General features: G+C 39.3%; 1 protein-coding gene across 1 annotated transcript in view; it reads left to right on the forward strand.

The window, feature by feature from the left end:
- Positions 1-21,618, forward strand: part of CTSH (cathepsin H) — a 368,554-nt gene that overhangs the window by 142,242 nt on the left and 204,694 nt on the right. The window contains exon 5 of the mRNA XM_044077716.1: positions 12,285-12,389. Coding sequence (XP_043933651.1) covers positions 12,285-12,389 — 105 coding nt within the window. The remainder of the gene's footprint in view (positions 1-12,284; positions 12,390-21,618) is intronic.

A 21,618-nucleotide genomic window follows, 5' to 3' on the forward strand; every position in this document is an offset into this window, starting at 1 on the left:
TTGTAGGTTCTTCAAATCACAATCCAAACTCTTTGTATCATAACCCCTTGCCAATTACCTATCCCTTATATCCAACAAAAATTATGCCTTATATTTCTCATCAGAAGTATTTCGAGCAATTCTCTTAAATTCCCCTAAAGACAAAGAACTAATCAAATGTGGAGGGTGCATATTTGTGGCAAAAAGAAAGTTGGTGACAACTGTAGACTTCCTGAATGGCTTGTATTGAATAGCATGATGTTCATCCACATAGAATTCAACATCCTAAAACTGCATAGCAGTGTTACCAAAACATGTCGAAAACTTAATACCATGTGCATTTAAATTTAATCCCTCAATAAATTGCTCAAACTCCAAGGGTGAACCTTTACACACGAAAAAAGATCATCAATAAATCTGCTGTACAGCACAACTTTTTCTCTCCAAAAAACAGTGTTATGTATAAACAAATTTTCAAAGTAACCCATATATATCACTGCATAAGTGGGTGCATATGAAGCACCCATTGCTGTGCCCTTCTTCTGTAGATAAATCTGATTTTCAAACTTAAAATAGTTATGAGTCAGACAAATCTCAAGTAACCTTACAATAAAACTTTGTTTTAGGTCAATCACCCATAACATCAAACACTGCTTCCAAACCATACCTGTTTGTTATAGAAGTGTAAAGTGAATTCACATCAACCGACACCCAGTAGTAATCATTCTTCCATTTTATTGCACTAACCTTTTCACATAATTCTTGAGTGTTTTTAATATGAGAAGGAACCCTATGCAAATATTATTTTAACACTGAATCTAAAAAAGTTCCTAAATTATACACAAAAGAATGTATCCCAGAGACTATTGGCCTACCTGGAGGGTTGGTAATATTTTTATGTATTTTAGGTATAACATAAAAATAAGGATCAACTGGAGCCTTAATTACCAACTTTTTTACATCTTCCTTATTTAAAAAACCGAACCTCTCACCTCTCTCAAATAGGTCCAACAGTTCAACACTATAATTACCCACTGGGTTGTCAGTTAAATGCAAATAATCATCCTCACACTCCAACAAATCAAATGCCATTCTTTCATATTGCGCCTTTGACATAACAATCCAATTCCCACCCTTGTCAGCTTGCCTGAATACAACTTTCTTTAAACACCCTCTAAGTCTAAGTAACTCTAACCACTCTAACTTAGTCAAATTATATGACTTTTGGATTTTCAAAAACTTAGTATATTCAAGTTCAGCTTTTTAATTAGAACTTGCTCAAAAATACTAACTGCTGAGGATAATTCTGGTGGAACAAAATTACTACAAGAAGCTAGAGGGGGCATACTGAACCTACTATAACCTGTGCTAAAACTATCACATCTAGGCAGATCATTATTTACTTCATTTTCACATTCTAATTCATCACCATAATCATATATGTAAACATTCATCAAAAATTCAGTTTCTTCATCAATGCTTTCATCTACTACATTTATATTTACCATACTGTTTTTTTGCTTATTTACTTTATCAAAATAAACTTTTAAATATAGCTTTCTACAGAATTTTTTAATATCCAACAAAATTTCAGCCAAAGTGGGGAACTTAGTTGGAACAAACTTCGTTCCCCTACTTAACAAACTGACAACATTTTCAGTGAGCTGCATATCGGACAAAGTGACAATTTTTAAACTACTATTCAAATGGACAACATTAGTTTCAGGTAGTTCAATAGTATCAGACAAATTGACAATTTTTAAACTACTATTCAAGTGAACAACATTAGTTTCAAGTAGTTCATTAACCCCACTGTTTCTGCTGTCAAAGCCAGAAAAACTTGGCTCAATAAAATTGCCAATAACATTTGTCAAAAAGTCACCTTTGCTTGCTTTTTCAGTACTTTCTGCCCCTCGGCTGATTTTTTCGTCCCTTCCATTGGTTGCCCTGACTGGATACATCTCCGTCCGCCCCTGGGGACAAATTTGAAGAGGTGTTCACTCCTGACGACTCAATGTTTTCAAAAGAAATGCTCTTTTTGGATAGCATTTCAACCAATGATCAAGACAACTCTCTAGAGCTGGACTTCCTGCTTCCCGCCCTTTTGTTTCCATGACGTTGCACTTGATGCCAAGAAAAAATGGTTCCACTGCTGAAATCATTCATGTCACGCACCAACTTTCTTTTTTTGCGAACTATCACATCCGACTGGGCTTTATGAAGTTTTACCTTGATTTCACCCATCTTGCTAACAAAAACTCCCTCGACGGAGTCAGCTTTCAGTCTCTGTTGCAGATTAACAATCAGCTCTTGCAACTTACCACTGGTACGTGCGTTTCTCTTGATCAGTATACGAATCCATTCCAATGAACACTGCAGCGACACTCTCCTCCACTCTTCCTGCAAGTCCAGCTCTTCTTCAGTGAAGTCCCAGGCAGGAAGCTTACCAATTCTTAGCTTATATGAGACTGTACTGTTGTAACTGAGGAAATGTATATATGTTAACAGAGGATGCTGAAAGGGAAGGGGGTAAGTTCAGCTCAGCTTACCTTAAGAAAAATAACCAGAAATTAAATGACTTGGTTTAGGCCATTCAGGTTTTATCTCACAGGCCTGAATGCAGCCAGAGACGCAATGTCTGGGAAAGGCCTGGGATCTTGTTGTCCATAGTGGTGAACTAATTGTTCCCTTGGAGTGCCAGAGAATGGCTGGTTAGTTTCTCCAGGAAGGATGAAAGGATTTGGAATTGTTCTACAGTCTCCAGATGCCTTAGTAAAGCTCTAGGTGTGTACTATGACACATCTGTGCTAGATCCTGGTTCAGCTTCTAGTCGGGGGTAGTGACTAGATGTAATGTCATTCTATATCCAGCACTGAAATCAATTTAGATATTAGTGAGAGATGTGATAGTGGCACTCAGCACTCTGTCTTGGACCGGACAACAAGACCACCCACCTACTTCATCTTGCCTTGCTTTTGTAAGTAACTTAATTCTTCAATTAGTTAAAAAATATAGTGAGGTTAGTTAAATACTGTTTTTTCTGTATCTGTCTCAGTCTTTCCATCTGTGTTATATTTTATATTTCCTGTGAATTAAAACTCTGGTGTTTATTGTAAATAGATATTCAGTATTTTATTTTTTTCTGTTTTATTATTTATTATTAAATATATCTAAACCTTTCATTGTGGCTGGTCTTTCAGAAAATATTTTACCTTTTGAGAATAATTGCATTTATTTGGGAGGCACTGTTGCTTCATGCTCCTGATAATCTTGGTGCTTGGTTAACATTGCCATTTGTATTGCATTAATTTTACTGAGAGTAATTAGGTACCTTTGAAGAGCCTTAAAGTAGCTGGATGGTAATAGTGAAACTATGTTATAGTCTGGGTGAAGGTGATATAGCAGGTACATTTGTGCCAGCTTTTCCCGTGTGTGCACGTGTGTGTGTGTGTGTGTGTGTGTGTGTGTGTGTGTGTGTGTGTGTGTGTGTGTGCGCGCGTGCATGTGTGTGTGTGTGTGTGTGTGTGTGCGTGTGCGTGTGTGTGTGTGTGTGCCTCAGATACTTGGAACAGGGACACAGAGCACTGATTTCTACAAAAAGAAAGGTGGTCTTATTTGGGGCCTGGAGAAAAAAAAAACAAGCCCCAAGTCTGGAGTGTGCTCCCTGTGTGCTCTTAAGGGAAACTGCTTGGTGCCAAATCTGCATCTGAATATATTGCATGCATCCTTTTGTTCTAAGTGAAAGTTCCCCCTCCCCAGTGTCAGTGGTGAGGATTGAGGATCCTTGATTACTGGCCCAGAGGAGGGTTGTCACATATTGCTGAGCAGTGGTAGGGATATTAATTGAACATCTGTAGTCCATTAGCAGTTGTCACTGAAGGTGTGTGTAGTCTCAGCAGCCACAAGGTAAATATACAGAGTTTCATTTTTCACAACAGTTTTATTTATTTATTTTATTTTTTTAGATTAGTTTATTCAGGGAAAGCAGGCAAAGATGCCTAACCTTTTCATTATGGCTGGTCTTGTAGAAAATATTTTAACCTTTAAGAGTAATTGTATTTATTGGGTCTATATCACTTTGATGAAATGGCAGAAGTTCGAACACCATAAGTTCGAACTTCTAACCTCGAAGTGCAAAACCATCGAAGGCTTAGAAAAGTGATTTTTTTTCCCAGGGAAAAAAATCGCTGTTCCGAGAAACACACTCACAACACAAGCACACCAAAAAAAACAGCAAGCCACACACATACACTTAAAATCCTACATCTAACCCTACACTAAACTGTACATACACTACTATCTATCCACTTACCTTAACCCAAACCCTAACCCTAAGGTCCGTCACTATCGCACACTCACCTGACCCGCTCCCTAACCCTAACTCACCTATCCCACCCTAACCCTAAAGTCCTAACCCTAAAGTCTGTCACTATCGCACACCCACCTCACCCGTGCCCTAACCCTAACTCACCTAACCCGCTCCCTAACCCTAACGTCCACACAATTGCACACTTACCTGAACCCGACCCATAGCTTTCCACTACAGTGCTGAAAATCGCGAAGCCACAGAAACAGCCCACAGAATTCTTTTCCTGGGAAAGAATTTGGTGTTCCGCAGCTTCACGTTAATCAGTTTTTGAACTTCACAGTTTGAACATATGGTGTTCAAACTGTTGAAGTTTCGACGAACTGATAGGAACCCGTATTTATTTGGGTGGCACTGCTGCTTCATGCTCCTGAAGGTCTTGCTGCTTTGTTAACATTACAATTTGTATAGCACAAATTTTACTGAGAGTAACTGGGTACCTTTATAAGACCCTTGAAGTAGCCGGATGGTGGCAGTGAAACTACCTTACAGTCTGGGTGAAGGTGGTATAGCAGGTAAATCTGTGCCAGCTTTTCCCGTGTGTGTGTGTGTGTGTGTGTGTGTGTGTGTGTGTGTGTGTGTGTGTTTGAAAATCAAATCTCCAAAAGTGTGAGTGTCAATTACTTGGAACAGGGACACAGAGCACTTGTTTCTGCAGCGCGAAAGGTGAGGTCTTATTTGGGGCCTGGAGTAGAACACCCAGCCCCAGGTCTGGAGTATGCTCCCTGTGTGCTGTTAAGAGAAACTGTGCTTGGTGCAGAAAGCTGCATCTGAAAATACTGTGTGTATCCATTTTTGTTCTAAGTGAACATTCCCACCGGTGTCAGTGGTGAGCATTGACCCTCCTCGATTACTGCCCCAGAGGAGGGACGACACACCTTAACGAAGAGCTGAAGAGTTAACTATGTTGAGTAGTAAAATTGTGCTCTTGAGCAATGATTAAATAACTGTTTATCAATGAGCATTGCTAGATAAAAGCTTTAAAGAATGCCTTGCAAGAAACAAGTACCACTTCTTATTTGTAAGTAACAAATTACCTTTTGGGATGATCTATACGCTCTATACTTTCCACAAAAAGAATGGAAAATCTGTTGATAGATTTAAGTGTAGTGGAAAACTGGGGAGCAAACACCTTAGTAACTTACAGAAAGGATTGTAAATATTGCAAGTGTGTGGAATAAGAGTTAAAAATATGAAAAAATATGAAATGCAAGTTTACAAAGTTAGAGACAATGTATTTGACTGAACAGCATGTTGGACAGACATGCATTCAACTCTTACCTGAGAATGTAAGGAAATTAATGAAATAGTCCCAGTATTTGATTGTTTGAAAGGGTTGCAAGCATTCCTCTTACATGTAATACATTAATGTGGAGCATCTGTGGCTCACAAGAGTAAAGTACTGGCTACCTAGTACAGTTTGCTAAATGAACACCTTTTAAGAGCATGAAAAAAAAACAGAAAGTGGTTAAAACATGAAAATAATTATTAATGTGTGACAAAGATGGTGCATTATGATCAAAGCCTGCCACTGACACTACTTTGTTTATTTCCTTTATTTATTCAAGCAGGAGCGGCCCTAGGTCAACTGGTGCCCTAGGCAAAAGGGCTCCATGGTGCGCCCACCACACTACCTGGTGCCCCCATCCTGGTATACCTACACCAAAGAATTACTGGAAAAGTGCCCCTGCTAGACCGGCGCCCTAGGCAGCTGCCTAGTTGGTCTATGCCTAAGGCGGGCTATGTATTCAAGTAAAGGCTTTTCATTCCTACTAAACTAAAGGTTTCTAGGTGTGATGCCTTCGAATGAAAACATTCAACTGTTTACAGTTCTCAGATCCCCTCTCCTGCAGAAATGGTTGTAGATTAAAAAGGAAGCTCTGACTTTGATTTTTGTAGTAAAAGATCATTTTTAAAGGCACAAAATGAAAGAAAAAGTAAAGTGTATTTTGCAGCCTTTAAAAAATATACAGTTTAAAAGACTGCTTCCAAATACAGAAGACAAAACATATGATGCCGTATTTACGGCATAAATAATCATGGACAGGTAGGAGGTGCTTACATCACTTTTGATTCCAGCAATAATTATGCTAGATTAGCATAGGTAAGTAACTGTGAATTTGTTGTGTAATTGCCAAACTGTTAAATTAACAGTTTGGCAAAATAACTAATCATTAGTTCATAATCATTATCATTACTGTTTTTGACAAACTGTTAATTTAACAGTTTGGCAATTACATAACTAATTTACAGTTACTTATGTATGCTAATCCAGTTTAATTATAGCTGGAACCCAAAGTAACGTAAGCACCTCCTACCCGTCCATGAATATTCATGTTGTAAACATGGTTCAGTATGTTTTGTCTTACACATTCAGAAGCAAAAGAGTACATGCGAACACTTTTTTTATACAAAAACAAAAGGTCATTTTGCACCTTTAGACATGATCTTAAACAAATTTCATCAGTACCTTTACAGTTAAAAAGTCCAAGTTGTTCAAAGACTATAAACCATTAACACTACTGAGAATAAAGGCCTGCCCATTACAGCAGCAAGGTGAATTATTCACATATTGTTTGAGATACCCCATATCTCTGACTACCTGACTTCCTTTTTAGTCCTTTCTATTCAGTGTTAATCTTTCCATCTCTTCTGACCTGATCATTCCTTACCACTTATCTCCTCTGTGTAGCACAGCCTTCTTTAAACAAATAAGAAAATAAATACTACATAACTATTCCTATAATACTTATCTCAAAATGTGTTTCTGATTTATGATTCTTTGTGTTTTTGCTACTAATTGTATATATATATATATATATATATATATGTGTGTGTGTGTGTGTGTATACAAATATACATATCACTTGCCTGTGCTGGTGGCATTGAGGGATAAAGACCTGATTATGTTTCAGGTAACCTGCGTTTCTTTAGTGGTTTGGGCATGCTCGACACAACTGTAGGCATAGACGATACATTGCAAACCCATTGCACACCATCCCTTGCATGGTGCAAGGGGGCAGAGATTAAGCCATAAAGGAGGGAAACACCATTGGCAGTGGTATGACACTGACCCTGGTTACCATGAACTCCTCATCAGCCCCAAACATGGTTTGGAGTCAGTCCAGTGGCTGCTAAGGTGGGTTTAGTCAACCAGGTGGAAAAGGAGATACCTTGGCGCAGCTGATGGTCAGTTTCAGTACAGCCAGAAGAAAAAAAAAAAAATATATATATATATATATATATATATATATATACATATATCACTTGCCCATCATCTTATACCACCTGTCTAAAAATGTTCTTGATTTTTGCTATTAATTGTAGTCACTTGTGATTATTATTTCACACAGCCTGCATGGCTTTGTTTACAATTCCTTCTCCTTGTTTTACTGCGTATGTATATTTCCCTTGTTTCACATTATACATTTGTTGTTTTGGACAGTTTTCATCCTTTGGTCCCTTCTGAAAATGGCAATATCTAGCAGTGTTAACCTACTTAACAAAACATATATACATACAAACAAACTTAAATACATAAAAGTACAGGTTATAGTTGTATCAGCATATCATTACTAATTTTGAGTATCAGACTTCTAAAGGACATGGACTTCAAGTGACAGAAGGAATGGAAGAGTATGCTAATGTTCTAGTAGAGGCTCATTTACAAGAAATTCCAGTAAAAGATGAGATGATAGCTGGAATGACTGTAACAGCTGGAAAACTTTCCAGAGCATTACCATTACATGTTGAAAGACTAGCATCATCAGGTGGATAAGAGCTTGAATGGATACTACAAGAAAAGATTTGAATAATCTGTAGATAAAAAGTGCACTCTCTGAGGAACCATAGTGATTATTAGCTTTATTATTGCATGGAAATTGAAAAAAGCAGTATAGGACAATTGTAACTCAAAAGTTGTTTTAGTACCCAAAGTTAGAGTCACAAATTGAGCACATGTGTAAAGAGAAAGTACAATGTCTTGCGTGAAAAAAAATGCTTGGACAAGTTTCTTTGCATCCACGAGAATTTAAACTAACTTGAGTACCTCCATAAGAGTAAAAGCAGTATTTAGAGAAATTTCAATAATATAAGCATACCATGAGCAGGTCCTTCACTGAATTAGATTCAGTATACCTTTGAGTTACAACAGGAGGAGGACACAAGTGGATTTCTGGTGTGAAATCTGAACAGACTGGTCAAATTTTATTTTGATTACAAGATGTAGACACGGTTATTACAAAGAAAAGATAAATCATTTGAGGAAAAAAAGTTGCTGCAGACATTAATTCAAGAAGAGGTGCCAGCCTCATTTTCTGCTGATTTCATGTAATTTGAGATTTCATTCCAGTTACAGCTCTTATACAATATATAGTAATAAACTTGATATGTTTGTCTGATCCTTTACTTTGTCAAAAGCGATCTCCTCTCAGTCTGGGATAGACTCCACTATACTGAAACTTCAGTATTCAAGGAAGTAGTCACCTCTTATGCTCCTGCATCTCGGGGAAAATGAGCTGTTACTGTTTACCAATTTAATGTAGAACTAACTTCCTAAACCCAAGTTCATTTGCATTCTCTTTAACTTTTATAAATGTCTTCTTGGTTTTTATGGTGACCAGGATAAATCTATATTGACAAATAATGATCTTAGTAAATTAGTAAAATCAGATAAAATGTTAGACAAAATTATGTTATGATTCTTAGCAATAATATAACTAAAACTGCAATCAAAAAATGCATGTGCTTTTAAGCAGACAGAATGAATATGCAGTGGAAAAATACCTAGCTCCTTTACACAGAGGGATAAAGCTTTAACTATGGCTCAGCTGACCCAGGTCTGATTAGACACTCAATTGCCTGTGTGAAATAGTGAGGGGAGGATAAGTAGGCTCATCGGGGGAGGGGGTAGATCAGTGCTATCCAGTACCACAATCCCTCTGAGGAGGAATGGTCTTGCAAGGGATAGCAGGGGTGGTAGACACTTGGCCATCGAGACAATTTTGTAGTACCTCTCTTTGTAAGTGCACGGGAATGTGCACTTTCACTAGGGAGAGAATCCTGATCCCTGCAGTGAGGCAAGCCACTCATCCCCTCACTCACAGGAGGGTTTAGGACCAACTAATGTGCCTTCATTGCTAGGATGCCAGCAAGGACACAAACAACCCATATGCCAGCCTATGTTATGGCCCCTCTGGCTACTCTGGCCCTCATCTGGTTCTGTAGTCTCCCTCCTGTATTACTAAGGGAAACTTAGTACAGGGGAGTGAATAGACAGAGTCCGACTGAGGGAGACCTGATAGTCAGCAGGCACAATGGACAAACAAGTAACTAGACAAGAAACTATGCACAGGAAAAGTCAGAGTGTCAAACTGTCATTTACCACACTACCGAGATCTTTACGTGTAAACTTTGTGCAGTGCCTTATTCTACCAAAAGTATGATTATCTTTAAGCAGTAAGGCTTACTGGAGTGTACAGCATGACATACTTACTCGTATTGACATGAGCTGCCCCTGAAGGCATAGCCCAAATGGGTAATTCATGCTATCATGAACTGAATACATCATGCCACATTTCACAGCAACACAAGTATTCTCTGTATTGAAAAATATAATAAATGTACTTAGCTATTTATCAGTTCTGGAGTATGGTCTCACAGTATCAATATATGTCATATTGAGTGTGCACATGCCAGTGATGGTGTAACATGGATGTCCTCAATAAAAATGCATTTTTCATCCTTTTGATTTCAACATAGTGCCATGACTAGTACTTGTCACATTGTCAAGGTTGGAGGCAGAAGAGAGAAAATGCTGATGACTATCTGTGTTTTTTACTGGCAGGTCTTTTTTCTTATAGTTTATATAACTATATACATATATAATATATTTTATATAATAATATAATTTATTATTTTATATATATATATATATATATATATATATATATATATATATATATATTATGTGTGTCTTATAATTTGTATAGTTATATATGTTTAGATGTTAGATTTGTCACAAAGTGCTTAGTGGTGGTATGTTCAGAATCTATGGAGTGGTAGGAATTATTTTTACACTCCTCAGTTCATTTGGCAGTATAGCACATGTCTTCTTCACAGGTAGTTGTATTTTTTTATAACAGGGAGAATCCCTTTTTAGCCAATCAAACAACTGAAAAGAAAGAATCATAACCCTCCTACTATATCATTTTCATTAAGACCCAAATATATGATAAAACACTTATTAGTGCTCATAGTCAGTTAGTTCAATAAAGACCTGATTAGGGAATTCCAACCAATCCTATGAAAGCCTTTTAAGCCTTTGAAAACTTCCTGTTATTTATAAGAAAATTAGTTTAATAGCATTTGCAGAAAGAGCATGGTACACCAAAGGACTTATTACTAAGTCTGTGATGTAGCTATTAAATAGAACAGACCCCCAAAATAGACCTCTTCAGGTCAGCTAAATGGAAATTTCTCTGCAATTCAAGTGATTATCATCTTTCATTCAGTTTTTTCTATTAGCCAGCAACAAACCCATAAATTAATGTATTTGTCAGCAAAATATTCCATATCATATTTAAGTCAGATATTTTAAAATAATGAAATAAAGGCAATTATGCAAGACATTATCGAATTACTCACATTATACATGAAATTATGGAGCTTTGTGGTACAAGACTTAAGTGTGGTAGAACCATGTTAATCCTTTATCCATATAGTAACTCCAGTGTAGCCATATCATTAATTGTTTTGCTTATATAACTTTGTTAACTAGGTTAATTCCTTGCAACCAAATCCCCACTTATAGGCGAGACAAGATCCACAATGCAAATTTAGGTACAATTTTAGATTAGCCAGTCAATCTAAGCAGCATATTTTAGGAGGAAGAGGTAACTGTAATATCAAGATTAAATCCACACAAACACAGCCAGAAAAATGATATTCTACTAAAACAGCATCTAGAAGCCACAATTTGACTTAGTCATGGGCTGTAGACCCCGGGGATGAGATGCAGCAGTCCTGATTCACTCCCCTGCCGTCCTGCCACTGCCCATCATTTGACCAACAGATTCATAAAAACTAATGTGAAATGCTAGGACCTCCATGATTGCACTAAAAAATGAATACATTGCATCCTTGTTCAGCCCGCTATCATGTGAGACCCGACTTTAATAATGGTTCTTGGAGTGCTTAACAAGTGTTCAGCACCCCTTAGGTACTGTTAGCATCAGCAGTACATGAAATGGCTTTGTGTCAACTCCCATTTCTGTCTGCTGAAGTACACCAATCAGTCCAATTTCAACTGTTTCCCTTACACAGGGAATATGTAAGCATGTCAACTACTTCCCTATTGCTTTACCAGCTTTCAAAGACAACACAACATATCACCTTGTTTTGTTTTGTTTTTTTTTTATCTTACTTTTGACCAAACTGTAGTACGTGGAGCAGATAAATCTCCATGCACTACAAAGAACTATCATCAGATAATAATTAAAGGTGACATTGTGTAATGTATTTCTAAGCCTTTGTTCTTAAATACCATAATAATTTACTCTACTGCTGCAAGTTTCATAATTCTTAGACCGGAAAAGAACATTACAGATGTTTCTTCCAAAAAAGGTTCTTGGAAAAAATAATAGCAAAGAAAAAAATCAACAAAAATGTTAGCGGCTCATCTGAGACCAGAGTTAGTTCACCTTTCAGGTAAATGCATTAAAATAAAAGAGAAGGTATCACAAAGGGTTCTTTATATGAGAAGCCTCAACATAGAAAAAGGCACTAAGAATATTTTGGCAATGATTTTTTGGAAATAACTTGTAACATAACTCACACACAGCTACACATTTTTATGTCTGTATGTTTATCAATATGGAGATCTAGTAGGTTTTTATGTATATATGCATTCAATCTTGTTTTATTTTCGTTTTGTTTTCAGAACTGTTCAGCTACAAAAGGAAATTTTGTTGGCAGTGATGGACCATATCCTGATTCAGTTGACTGGAGGAAAAAAGGAAACTATGTAACACCTGTCAAGAACCAGGTTATAAGCTAATGATTTATTTTTAAAACATGTTTGCATTTTTTGGGATGCTTGGTTGTTGTTTGCTCTGCATGTATATCTGTGTGTATTTGCATTAGGTGTGATAGATGTGTAGAAATTATGGTATGATATACATATGATAAAGGGGTGCACATTTTTATGGTCAGAGTGCATCACAGTAAAAACGTACAATGCAAAACAAAATGTGTAGTAGATCTCAAAGAACGTTTTTAAGACAGCAAAGCCAGAGATATGAGGTTATGTTGCTAAATACACAATAATGTGTTGCACTTTCCTAATTGCCATAAACAATTTTACAATTCAGGAAAAAAAAACTATTTATCAGGAACAGCTTCTGAAGTCTGTCTGAGTAACTTTGGTAGTCAAGTCCATGTGTTCTTTCACTGAGGAATTTTCGGACCCCATCAAGCTGAACCAGGTGTTTGGTCCAGAGGCTGCAGAAGGAGGCATTCTAGATGTCGACTTTATAGACTGTCAACAAAAATGTAGTGCTCCCATATATATCTGTCTATATATCCGTATATGTCTGTCTATCTCATATATGTATGTATATATATATATATATATATATATATATATATGTGTGTGTGTGTGTGCATGTGTAGAGAGGGAGAGAGAGAGAAAAATATATATAGAAAAAAAATAAAAAAGGAATCCAACTGGGACAGCTTGACCACCAAATGAAAACCTTCATGAAACCCCAAAGTAGGAAAAATGGCAGCTTATTGCACTATAAAAATAAAAAGGATGAGCACAGAATCACATCAATGTGCTTTCATCCCTGTAAAAACATGGGACTTCATTAGAACATCTAAAAGCATGTCTGTTATACCTATTTTAAGTACCCTACTAAGCTCGTCACATGTTTAACCTAACTAACCCAAAATAACCATTAATTTTCTTTGGGTGGAGTGTAGTTTAACAGTAAATTACTTTAAGTGTTGCATAACTATATATTTTATGTTGTGAAAATTGCAAAACTCGTATAAATGCAGTTACTTACTTATCATTACACAATATATAATAATAATAATTGCCTTTAACTTCTGATATAATATAAAATCACTGTGAACTTCCAAACCAAGTATATTGACTGGGAATAAATACAGCTAAAAATACATCTTGGTAAAAAAAAAACTTTTGATAGAGATTTTTATTACAAAGGTTCTTGTAATAAAAAAGTTAGTCTATTGTTAAGCCATCAATCATGACCCAGCTTCAACTAAACTTAAGCAGTCTTGGATAAGAAATCTAAAATGCTAAAAAGATATTTCCCAGTTTGAAAGTAATGAATACATATTTAATAAAAAATGTACCTGTTTAAAAAATATTCTTGATTAAATATTAACTTAATTAAATATTTCCTACTCAAATATTAATTAACCTAGTATTTTAGGCTAAAATACTGTTAAAAATTCTCTCTAAATCATAAATATGCCTCTTATAAATGTTAAAAATGTTAGTAACTTTAAAAAAAAAATGTTAAAAAACCCTCTAGAACCACCTTATAATTTAGTTGCCCTAAGCTTCAAAACAGGGTTAATGGACAATATATCATTTAATCCAGGAGGTATATTAACATTAATCTTGATCTGCCGATATAATTCCCTGCATTCTATCCTGTTTTCCCAGGCCCCACTCCTGGGATTGCGTGGGATTATATCAATAATACTAAAATTATTATTTTTTTAATTAACACAACTCGTGGAGTGTTTATACAAAGTATTATTGTGATTCCCCTTTTGAATGTCCAAACAGTGTTCATAAGTCTGTTTCTTAAAACATCTCTCAGTTTTCTGAATATAAAATGCTGGGCAGGAGGCACACATTGCTATGTATACCAAACCCTTGTTATTACAATTCCCATGTCTGAAATAAATCTTAGTTTTACTTATAGTATCGAATTGGACACCTAAGTCCTCAGAAATGTATTTGGACTACCCACATATACCACAATCCTGGTACTCAATTTTTTGTGAATAAATAATTAACTTCCCAGGGGAAACAACATAATCTTACAAGACAAGTTTAACTCATTACAATAATGAACGTATTGTTTCTGAGTATGGTGATTGTCTTTTAACATATCAGAATTTTAAGATTTTCAACTATACTTCTATGATGATAAATAAAAAAACATTTTACCTTCATTCCAAAAAAAAATATCAATTTAGTTGACGTGTTGATAGAATTAAAAGAGGGCGGCCACGGTGGTGCAGTGGTTAGCATTGCCGCCTCACAGCAAGAGGTTCTCCAGTTCGATCCTCGGCTGGGGTGCCTTCTGTGTGGAGTCTGCATGTCCTCCCTGTGGTCGCGTGGGTTTCCTCCGGGTGCTCCGGTTTCCTCCCACATTCCAAAGACATGCTGCAGGTGGATTGGACACTCTAAAATTGGCCCTAGGTGTGAGTGTGTGCATGTGTGTGCCTTCTGTGGAAGGTTGGGTGCCAGGCTGGCAACTTGACACCGTAAAACTCCACTGCCAATCAAGAGCGGACAAGGTGATCCGCTGTGGCGACCCCTAACTGGGAAAAGCCGAAAGAAGGAGTTGATAGAATTAAAACATTTTTCCAGAAAATTAAATTTAACTACACATTTCGAGGGTAGTAGTAATCGTACACCTGATCCTTTTAGGAAGAAAAGTATTTAGAACCTACTACATCCCTTGATGTCAGCCTTTGAGAAGGCATACAAGTTAGATAGTCATAAATATTTTTTGACTCAGAAAATAATGGGGGAATGAATTTAAATGAGGAGAAACATTGTATTTTTACAAACTCTTATGAACAATAAGGAAATAAGAATTATGAAACCAGAGAAGGGAGGCGGAGGAGTGGTAATTTTTAATACCATTGACTATATTTGTTGAATGTTTGAAATACTACAGAATGGTAACATTTTTAGTCTGGTATCTCAGAATAGAATCAGTTTTGCTTATAGAAAAAGAGATATGTTTTTAGAGGATTGTTTTTTGCAAGGGATTATTTCCAAGATGGTATCCAGATAATTAATTTGTTCAACATTTTATTATTTACATGTCATTTCATAGACGTTAATAGAGGTTATATATTAATAATGTTTTTATAACATCTATTATATATCATTTAGTTTTTATACACACATTCCCTTTCATTTATCAACATGTTTATTTGTTTATTTTTTTTATCCTTAGGTATGAATATTTGGGTTATTATTTTAAAGGTTTTAGATCAGGATTAGCAATATGATAATTTATTGAGTAGAATGGTTAAACAAGGTAGTACATTTCAATGGATTCATCCACAGTTCTTAGAGGATATTTATTCATTCATTCATTTATTTATTTGTTCTTATTGATGTGTTACATAGGTAGGGGATTCCGAGTGAATTTTAAGCATTTACAAATGATTTAACATTGTTAATTAAACTGAAGGAAATGAGGTCATAATTAATTGTGTATGTGTATATGTATATATATATATATATATATATATATATATATATATATATATATATATATATATATATTATTCATAGAAGAGTGTTGAGGTGGCATCTGAGGAAGTCCTAATGTCAGGTAGAAAACACTGTTGTGTGTTTTAAAGCATTAATGATGTGTTTTATGATTAATAAAGGATTTATGTCACTTCAACTCTCCTTCTTCTCTTCCTCTGGCCTCTCCTCCCTCCCAGGCTGGGACTCAAACTCCTGCATCTAAGACTGTGTTAGCAGAGCAGAGGAGAGGTAGAGAAAGGGAGAGGGAGTCGAAGATGAAGGAAAAGGGGAAGAGGTCCCCGGACCTCGCTTCTCCAAGCAAGTCAGCATGGATCCATGACTGCCCTTGGCTCCAGTCTCCGTGGTTCTCCCTGGAGTTAGAGGAGGCACATCCAGTCTTCCGGGCCTCAGTTTCCCGACCCACCAGGTCATAGTCTGTGGCCTCATCATGGTCAACCAACTCCTTATCAGATATGGATCTGGATAAGATGATGAGGCGCTTTATCCAAACACAGATCCAGATGAGCCTCTGAAGAGGGGAGCTTGCTTCCTTTCTTTCAACCCATTTCTCCTTCCCCAATCCGACCTTCAGCTTCGAAGTACTCAGATCCGAGGTTGGCCTTGGTCAGGGGGTCAGCACTGATGGTACTTGTTTCCTCAACACCGACAGTTGCCTGAAGCATCTCGGATCTAACCAGTTCGGATCTGAGCCACTCTCGGAGCAGGAGCTTCGGTGTCGGATCTGAGGGAGTGGAGCCTTTTCCATCGGCTCTGATGTTGTCAGGCCAGGTCCCCTCCCTCAGAGCTCCATCCACTTTAGGGCCAGCTCCGATTCTCACAACAGACCCGGGGAGCCCAGCCTCCTTATTAGCTTCCCAGGAGGTCGACTCTCCTTTGGTGTTAGATGTGGTAGGAAGGGTCTTCTCCATTGGATCGAGACCCTGACCACCTCCTTGGACTCCTCCCAGACCCCCTCAGCTCTGTCTGTGATCCCCATTGTCTTACCAGAGGGACAGCCCATGCTCAAAGAGCCCCAGACGGTTCCCCCTGAGGAACATATAGCTTGCGAGCACTCCCCTGAGAGCCCCACTGGAGATGTGCCTTGCAAGCATACATGCAAGAAGAGGCACTTGAACTCCCCTGAGTCTCTCACCGAGGACACAGATTTAGATGAGGGAGAGGGTTCCCCAAGATCACCTCCTGAGGATGTCTCCTTTGGAGACATCATGGAAATCGTGCACCAGCGGGGAGGTTGGTCTGCCCCCAAGCCCTCTTCTGATGAGTCTGTTCTTCTGGAGGTTTTGGCATGGGCCCGTCTACTTCCTGGGTGTCCCCTCCTGTGGATCCTTTAGTGGATTTGATCACCTCGCGGGCGTGGAAGTAACTGGACACCATGGAGCCTATCCCCAAGCAACCCGATAAAATTATAAGCTCCCCCATTGACAGGCCATCCTGGAATAAGGGCTCCCTTGTGGATACCATGGTGGTAGCATCAGCCAATAAGAAGGAACTTGGTCAGGAGAGTTCCTCAGTCCACCCTCCTGACCGGGAGTCACAGATGATGGACTTCCTAGGGAAGTGGGTGTATGCTTCAGCTACCTTTTCGATTAGGGTGCTGAATTACTTGGCCCATGTCACTAGACTCCAACGCAACCTAGTAAAGGAGCTGAAAGAGTCTCCACCCAAGTCCATGTTGCAGGAGGACAAGGCTTCATTCTCTGTGAAAATGGCCACTCTAAAAGCGGTATCAAATATGTCCATGTGACTCCACTCCCATGCTACGAAAGGAGCGGCTGGGTCTGGTGTGTCCATGAGGCATAACGCCTGGCTCAGGTTATGTCAATTTTTTCCGAACCCTTTAAAGCGTCTTTTGCCAATGCCCCTTATGACGGCTCTATACTTTTCGGTAAGACCATCAAGGAGGCACTAGTCCAGAGTAAGAAGGATGGGAAGACACTGTCTACCATCGGAATCCGCTACTCTAACCCTCAAAAGTCTTTTTCCTGGAACCAGAGAGGGCAAAAGAAGATGTGGTTCTGGAAGTCTCAGTATTCCCGGGATACTCAGGGCTCTTCTTCCCCTAGAGGCAGAGGGGTACAGAATGGACACTGGCCCAGATGCAGAGAGGGTCTGTGGAACTTTGGGTCACGAGAACCATTCTTGGACAGACCTGGGCAGTAACCCGGATGCCCGGCTGCTCTACTCTGGAGGCAGTCGGTATGATTTTTCTTGCACACACTGGCATGGGAGCCCATAACAATAGACCACTGGGTGCTTCAAATCATATCCAGAGGATATTCTATCCCTTTCGTGGGTTACCCCATATCTCCCAGACACCTCTCGGATGTTTCACCCATGCAAAGGGAGGCAACAGCACAGGAAATTTCCAAGCTGCTAGTAAAACAAGCCATCGAAACTGTCCCCCCAGATCAGTCCGGATCTGGCTTCTACTTCAGGTTCTTTTTGGTGCCAAAGAAAATGGGGGACTTAAGGCCCATTCTGGACCTCTCTACCCTGAACCTGTCTGTTGCCAAAGAGAAGTTCCAGATGGTCACACTACAATCCATCATGCCATACCTGCAAGAGATCGACTGGATGTGCTCGTTAGACCTCCAGGATGCTTACTATCACATAAAAATGCACAGAAGCTCCAGGAGGTTCCTTCGCTTCCGGCTAGGAGCCAGTCATTATCAGTTTTGCGCCCTACCCTTTGGTCTCACCACAGCCCCCAGGGTGTTTACCAAAGTGATAGTGGTTGTAGCGGCTCACCTGAGGCTTCAGGGGATTCAGTCTGTCTGTAACTGGACGATTGGCTCCTCACTGCTTCCACCAGGTTTCTACTTTCCCAAACCAGGGATTACTTTCTGGCACTTGCCCTGAGTTTGGGCATCACAATCAACACATCCAAATCTCTCTAGATCCTGTACAGGTGATAGACTATATTGGGGACAGGATAGATACTCTTCAGTGCAAAATATTCCTGACTTCGGAGAGAGTTCAAAACCTCAGGATGCATGTCTCAGCGATCTACCATTCCCACCTTCCAATGACAGAATCAGTGTTGAAGGCCCTAGGCTCAATGGCGGCGACCATAACTCTTCTCCGTGTGCTCGACTACACATGCGGATTCTTCAGTGGACTCTAGTGGTTCAGTGATCCCTGTTGGAACTGCCATTGACTTATCCTATCCACCTAAGTCGAGTGTGTCGGCGGTCCCTCATATGGTGGATGAGCTCTCCAGACATTTTGGAAGGACAACCCTTTGTTCTAGCCCCGGCCCAAGCCACAGTGACCACGGATGCCTCCCAAATTGGGTGGGGGGGCATTGTTCAAGCAGGACAGTCCAAGGTCTGTGGTCCCCCATAGAGACTAGCTTGCATAACAATGTCCTAGAGATGAGGGCAGTCCTTCTAGCGGTGCAGGCCCTTCCTGCCTTTCTTCCTCCAGGGACAATTGCCATTCAGTCAGACAACATGTCAGTATTATGGTATATCAACAAACAGGGAGGGACCAGATCTTACCCCCTTTGTCGCGAGGCCATGAGAGTGTGGGAATGGGCGATCTCCACCGGTCACTTTCTCATCACAACGCACATTCCCAGATGGTCCAACATCCTAGCAGACAGGCTAAGTCAGACCATTCTGATGCCTTACGAGTAGTCTCTGAATCTGCCAATAGCGGAACAGATCTTCAGCGAGTGGGGTCAGCCTTGCTGCGATCTCTTCACATCTCCTTCCAATGTGAAGTGCAGCAAGTTTTTCGCTCTGAACCCTCTGCTGGGAGAGTCCCACAGAGACGCTCTAGTTCATGCTTGGCCTCCCGGTCTTCTGTATGCTTACCCGCCACTACCTCTCATTCCGAGGTTTCTGCAGAAAGCTTGTCGACTGGGGAGCAAGGTGATCCTCATTGCTCCATTCTGGCCTCACCAGGTATGGTTTGACTTCCTTTGGTTTCACCTTCTGGTTCCACCTTGGATCCTAGATCCCATTCAGGATTTGATTTCACACCCCTCATCCGAGTCAGGACAGCATAAAGCTCATGGCTTGGCTGCTCCAATTCCTGTAATTGCTAGGACTCCTGGACTGTCTTCCTCAGTTAGATCTATTTTGGTAGCTGCTCATAAGTCTTCGACCAGGAAGGTTTATCACAGCAAGTGAAAACGTTTTTCTTTCTGGGCCTCTCAGAGGAGTTTAGACCCTTTCATGGCTCTTATTTCTGTGATTCTTGATTTTCTAGCTGTTACTTTCCATCACAGAGCTAGTTCTTCTACTGTCAAAGTTCAGTTGGCTGCCATTCCCCATTTTCATGTGGGCGAGAATTCTGCTTCCGTAGCATCTTCCAGACTGTGTAAAGCCTTTATCAAAGGCACTTTTTTGCTATGCCCACCCGATCAAAGATCCTATTCCTCCGTGGGAACTTACTATGGTTCTCCAAACTCTGGTCGCTTCACCTTTTGAGCCTGCCCCAACTGCGGATCTAAAATATTTGTTGTGGAAAACAGCCTTTCTGGTAGCTATCACCTCTGTTAGAAGGGTTTCAGAATTACAGGCCTTGTCCATCAAATTTCCATACATGATTTTTCATAAAGACAGAGTTTCCCTTTGGACCAATCCATCTTTTCTTCCCAAGGTGGCTTCACCAGTCAATATCAATCAGAATATAAATTTGCCCGTGTTCTTTCCCAGTTTTACGAACAAAATGGAATACAAACTACACATGTTGGATGTTCATAGACAGTTACAATTCTATTTACACAGGACAAAAGATTTCCATAAATCTGATCAATTGCTTATTTCCTTCTGTAAACCCTTTTTTGGGAAACTTATCTCCAAGGTCACTATAGCTAGATGGATTTTGTAATGCATCCTGCAGGTCTATAAGGACAGAGGCATGTCTCATCCAGGGCAGGTAAAAGCTCATTAAACCAGGTCCATGACTATGTCTGTGGCTTTCTGGTCTAGAGTGTCTTTGGATGACATTTGCTCTGCAGCTACTTGGTCCTTATCTCATACATTTATTTCTCATTATAAATTGGATTTAATTTCAAGAAGGAGAGCATCCTTTGGTTCCGCAGTACTCTGGAATATCCTTCCATGAGGGCTTCCCAGGAGTTTTTAGTAGCTGGGGGACTCTGTCCCACAGGTTGAAGACCAAATGAAGTAAACTACTTCAGATAAAGAAGTTATGTACTCACCATAACGTTCCATCTGAGTAGTTGCACTTCATTTGTCTTCAGCCGTCCCTCCCTCCTTCCCCCAGACCTTGGTGCATGATCAGCGTACGGGCTGCAGTGTAGGTCACAAGTATATTATCAGGTTGGGTTCTAAGTATAAGTTCAGCAAACTCGATCTGGGGATGGAAGGCAGTGGAGGTGTATTATGGGTAAGGGGAGGAGTCTGGAGCTCGGAGCTGATGCTAGTAATATTTGCCGGGATCCGTATTCCCACAGGTTGAAGCAAATGAAGTACAACTACTCAGATGGAACGTTATGGTGAGTACATAACTTCTTTTTTGGCAGCAGCTTTTGGAATCTTGGACCAAAGCTATAAAATACAGGCTCGGTATCTATTTTTTGAAATATGGTCGAACTACATGACTGCTTCACTGCTTAATACTTTCTCAATAATGTTTTCTAAGGATGAGAAGATAACTTCCAAGCAATGCTGAACTGTAATTTGTTGACCAGACGTCCCATGCTAGCCTGTGTATGACTGTTCTCTTCTTTTTTTGTTTTTTT

This window comes from Protopterus annectens, chromosome 7.part0 (genome assembly GCF_019279795.1).
Source record: "Protopterus annectens isolate FY-2018-M chromosome 7.part0, PAN1.0, whole genome shotgun sequence".
Taxonomy (NCBI): Eukaryota; Metazoa; Chordata; order Ceratodontiformes; family Protopteridae; genus Protopterus; species Protopterus annectens.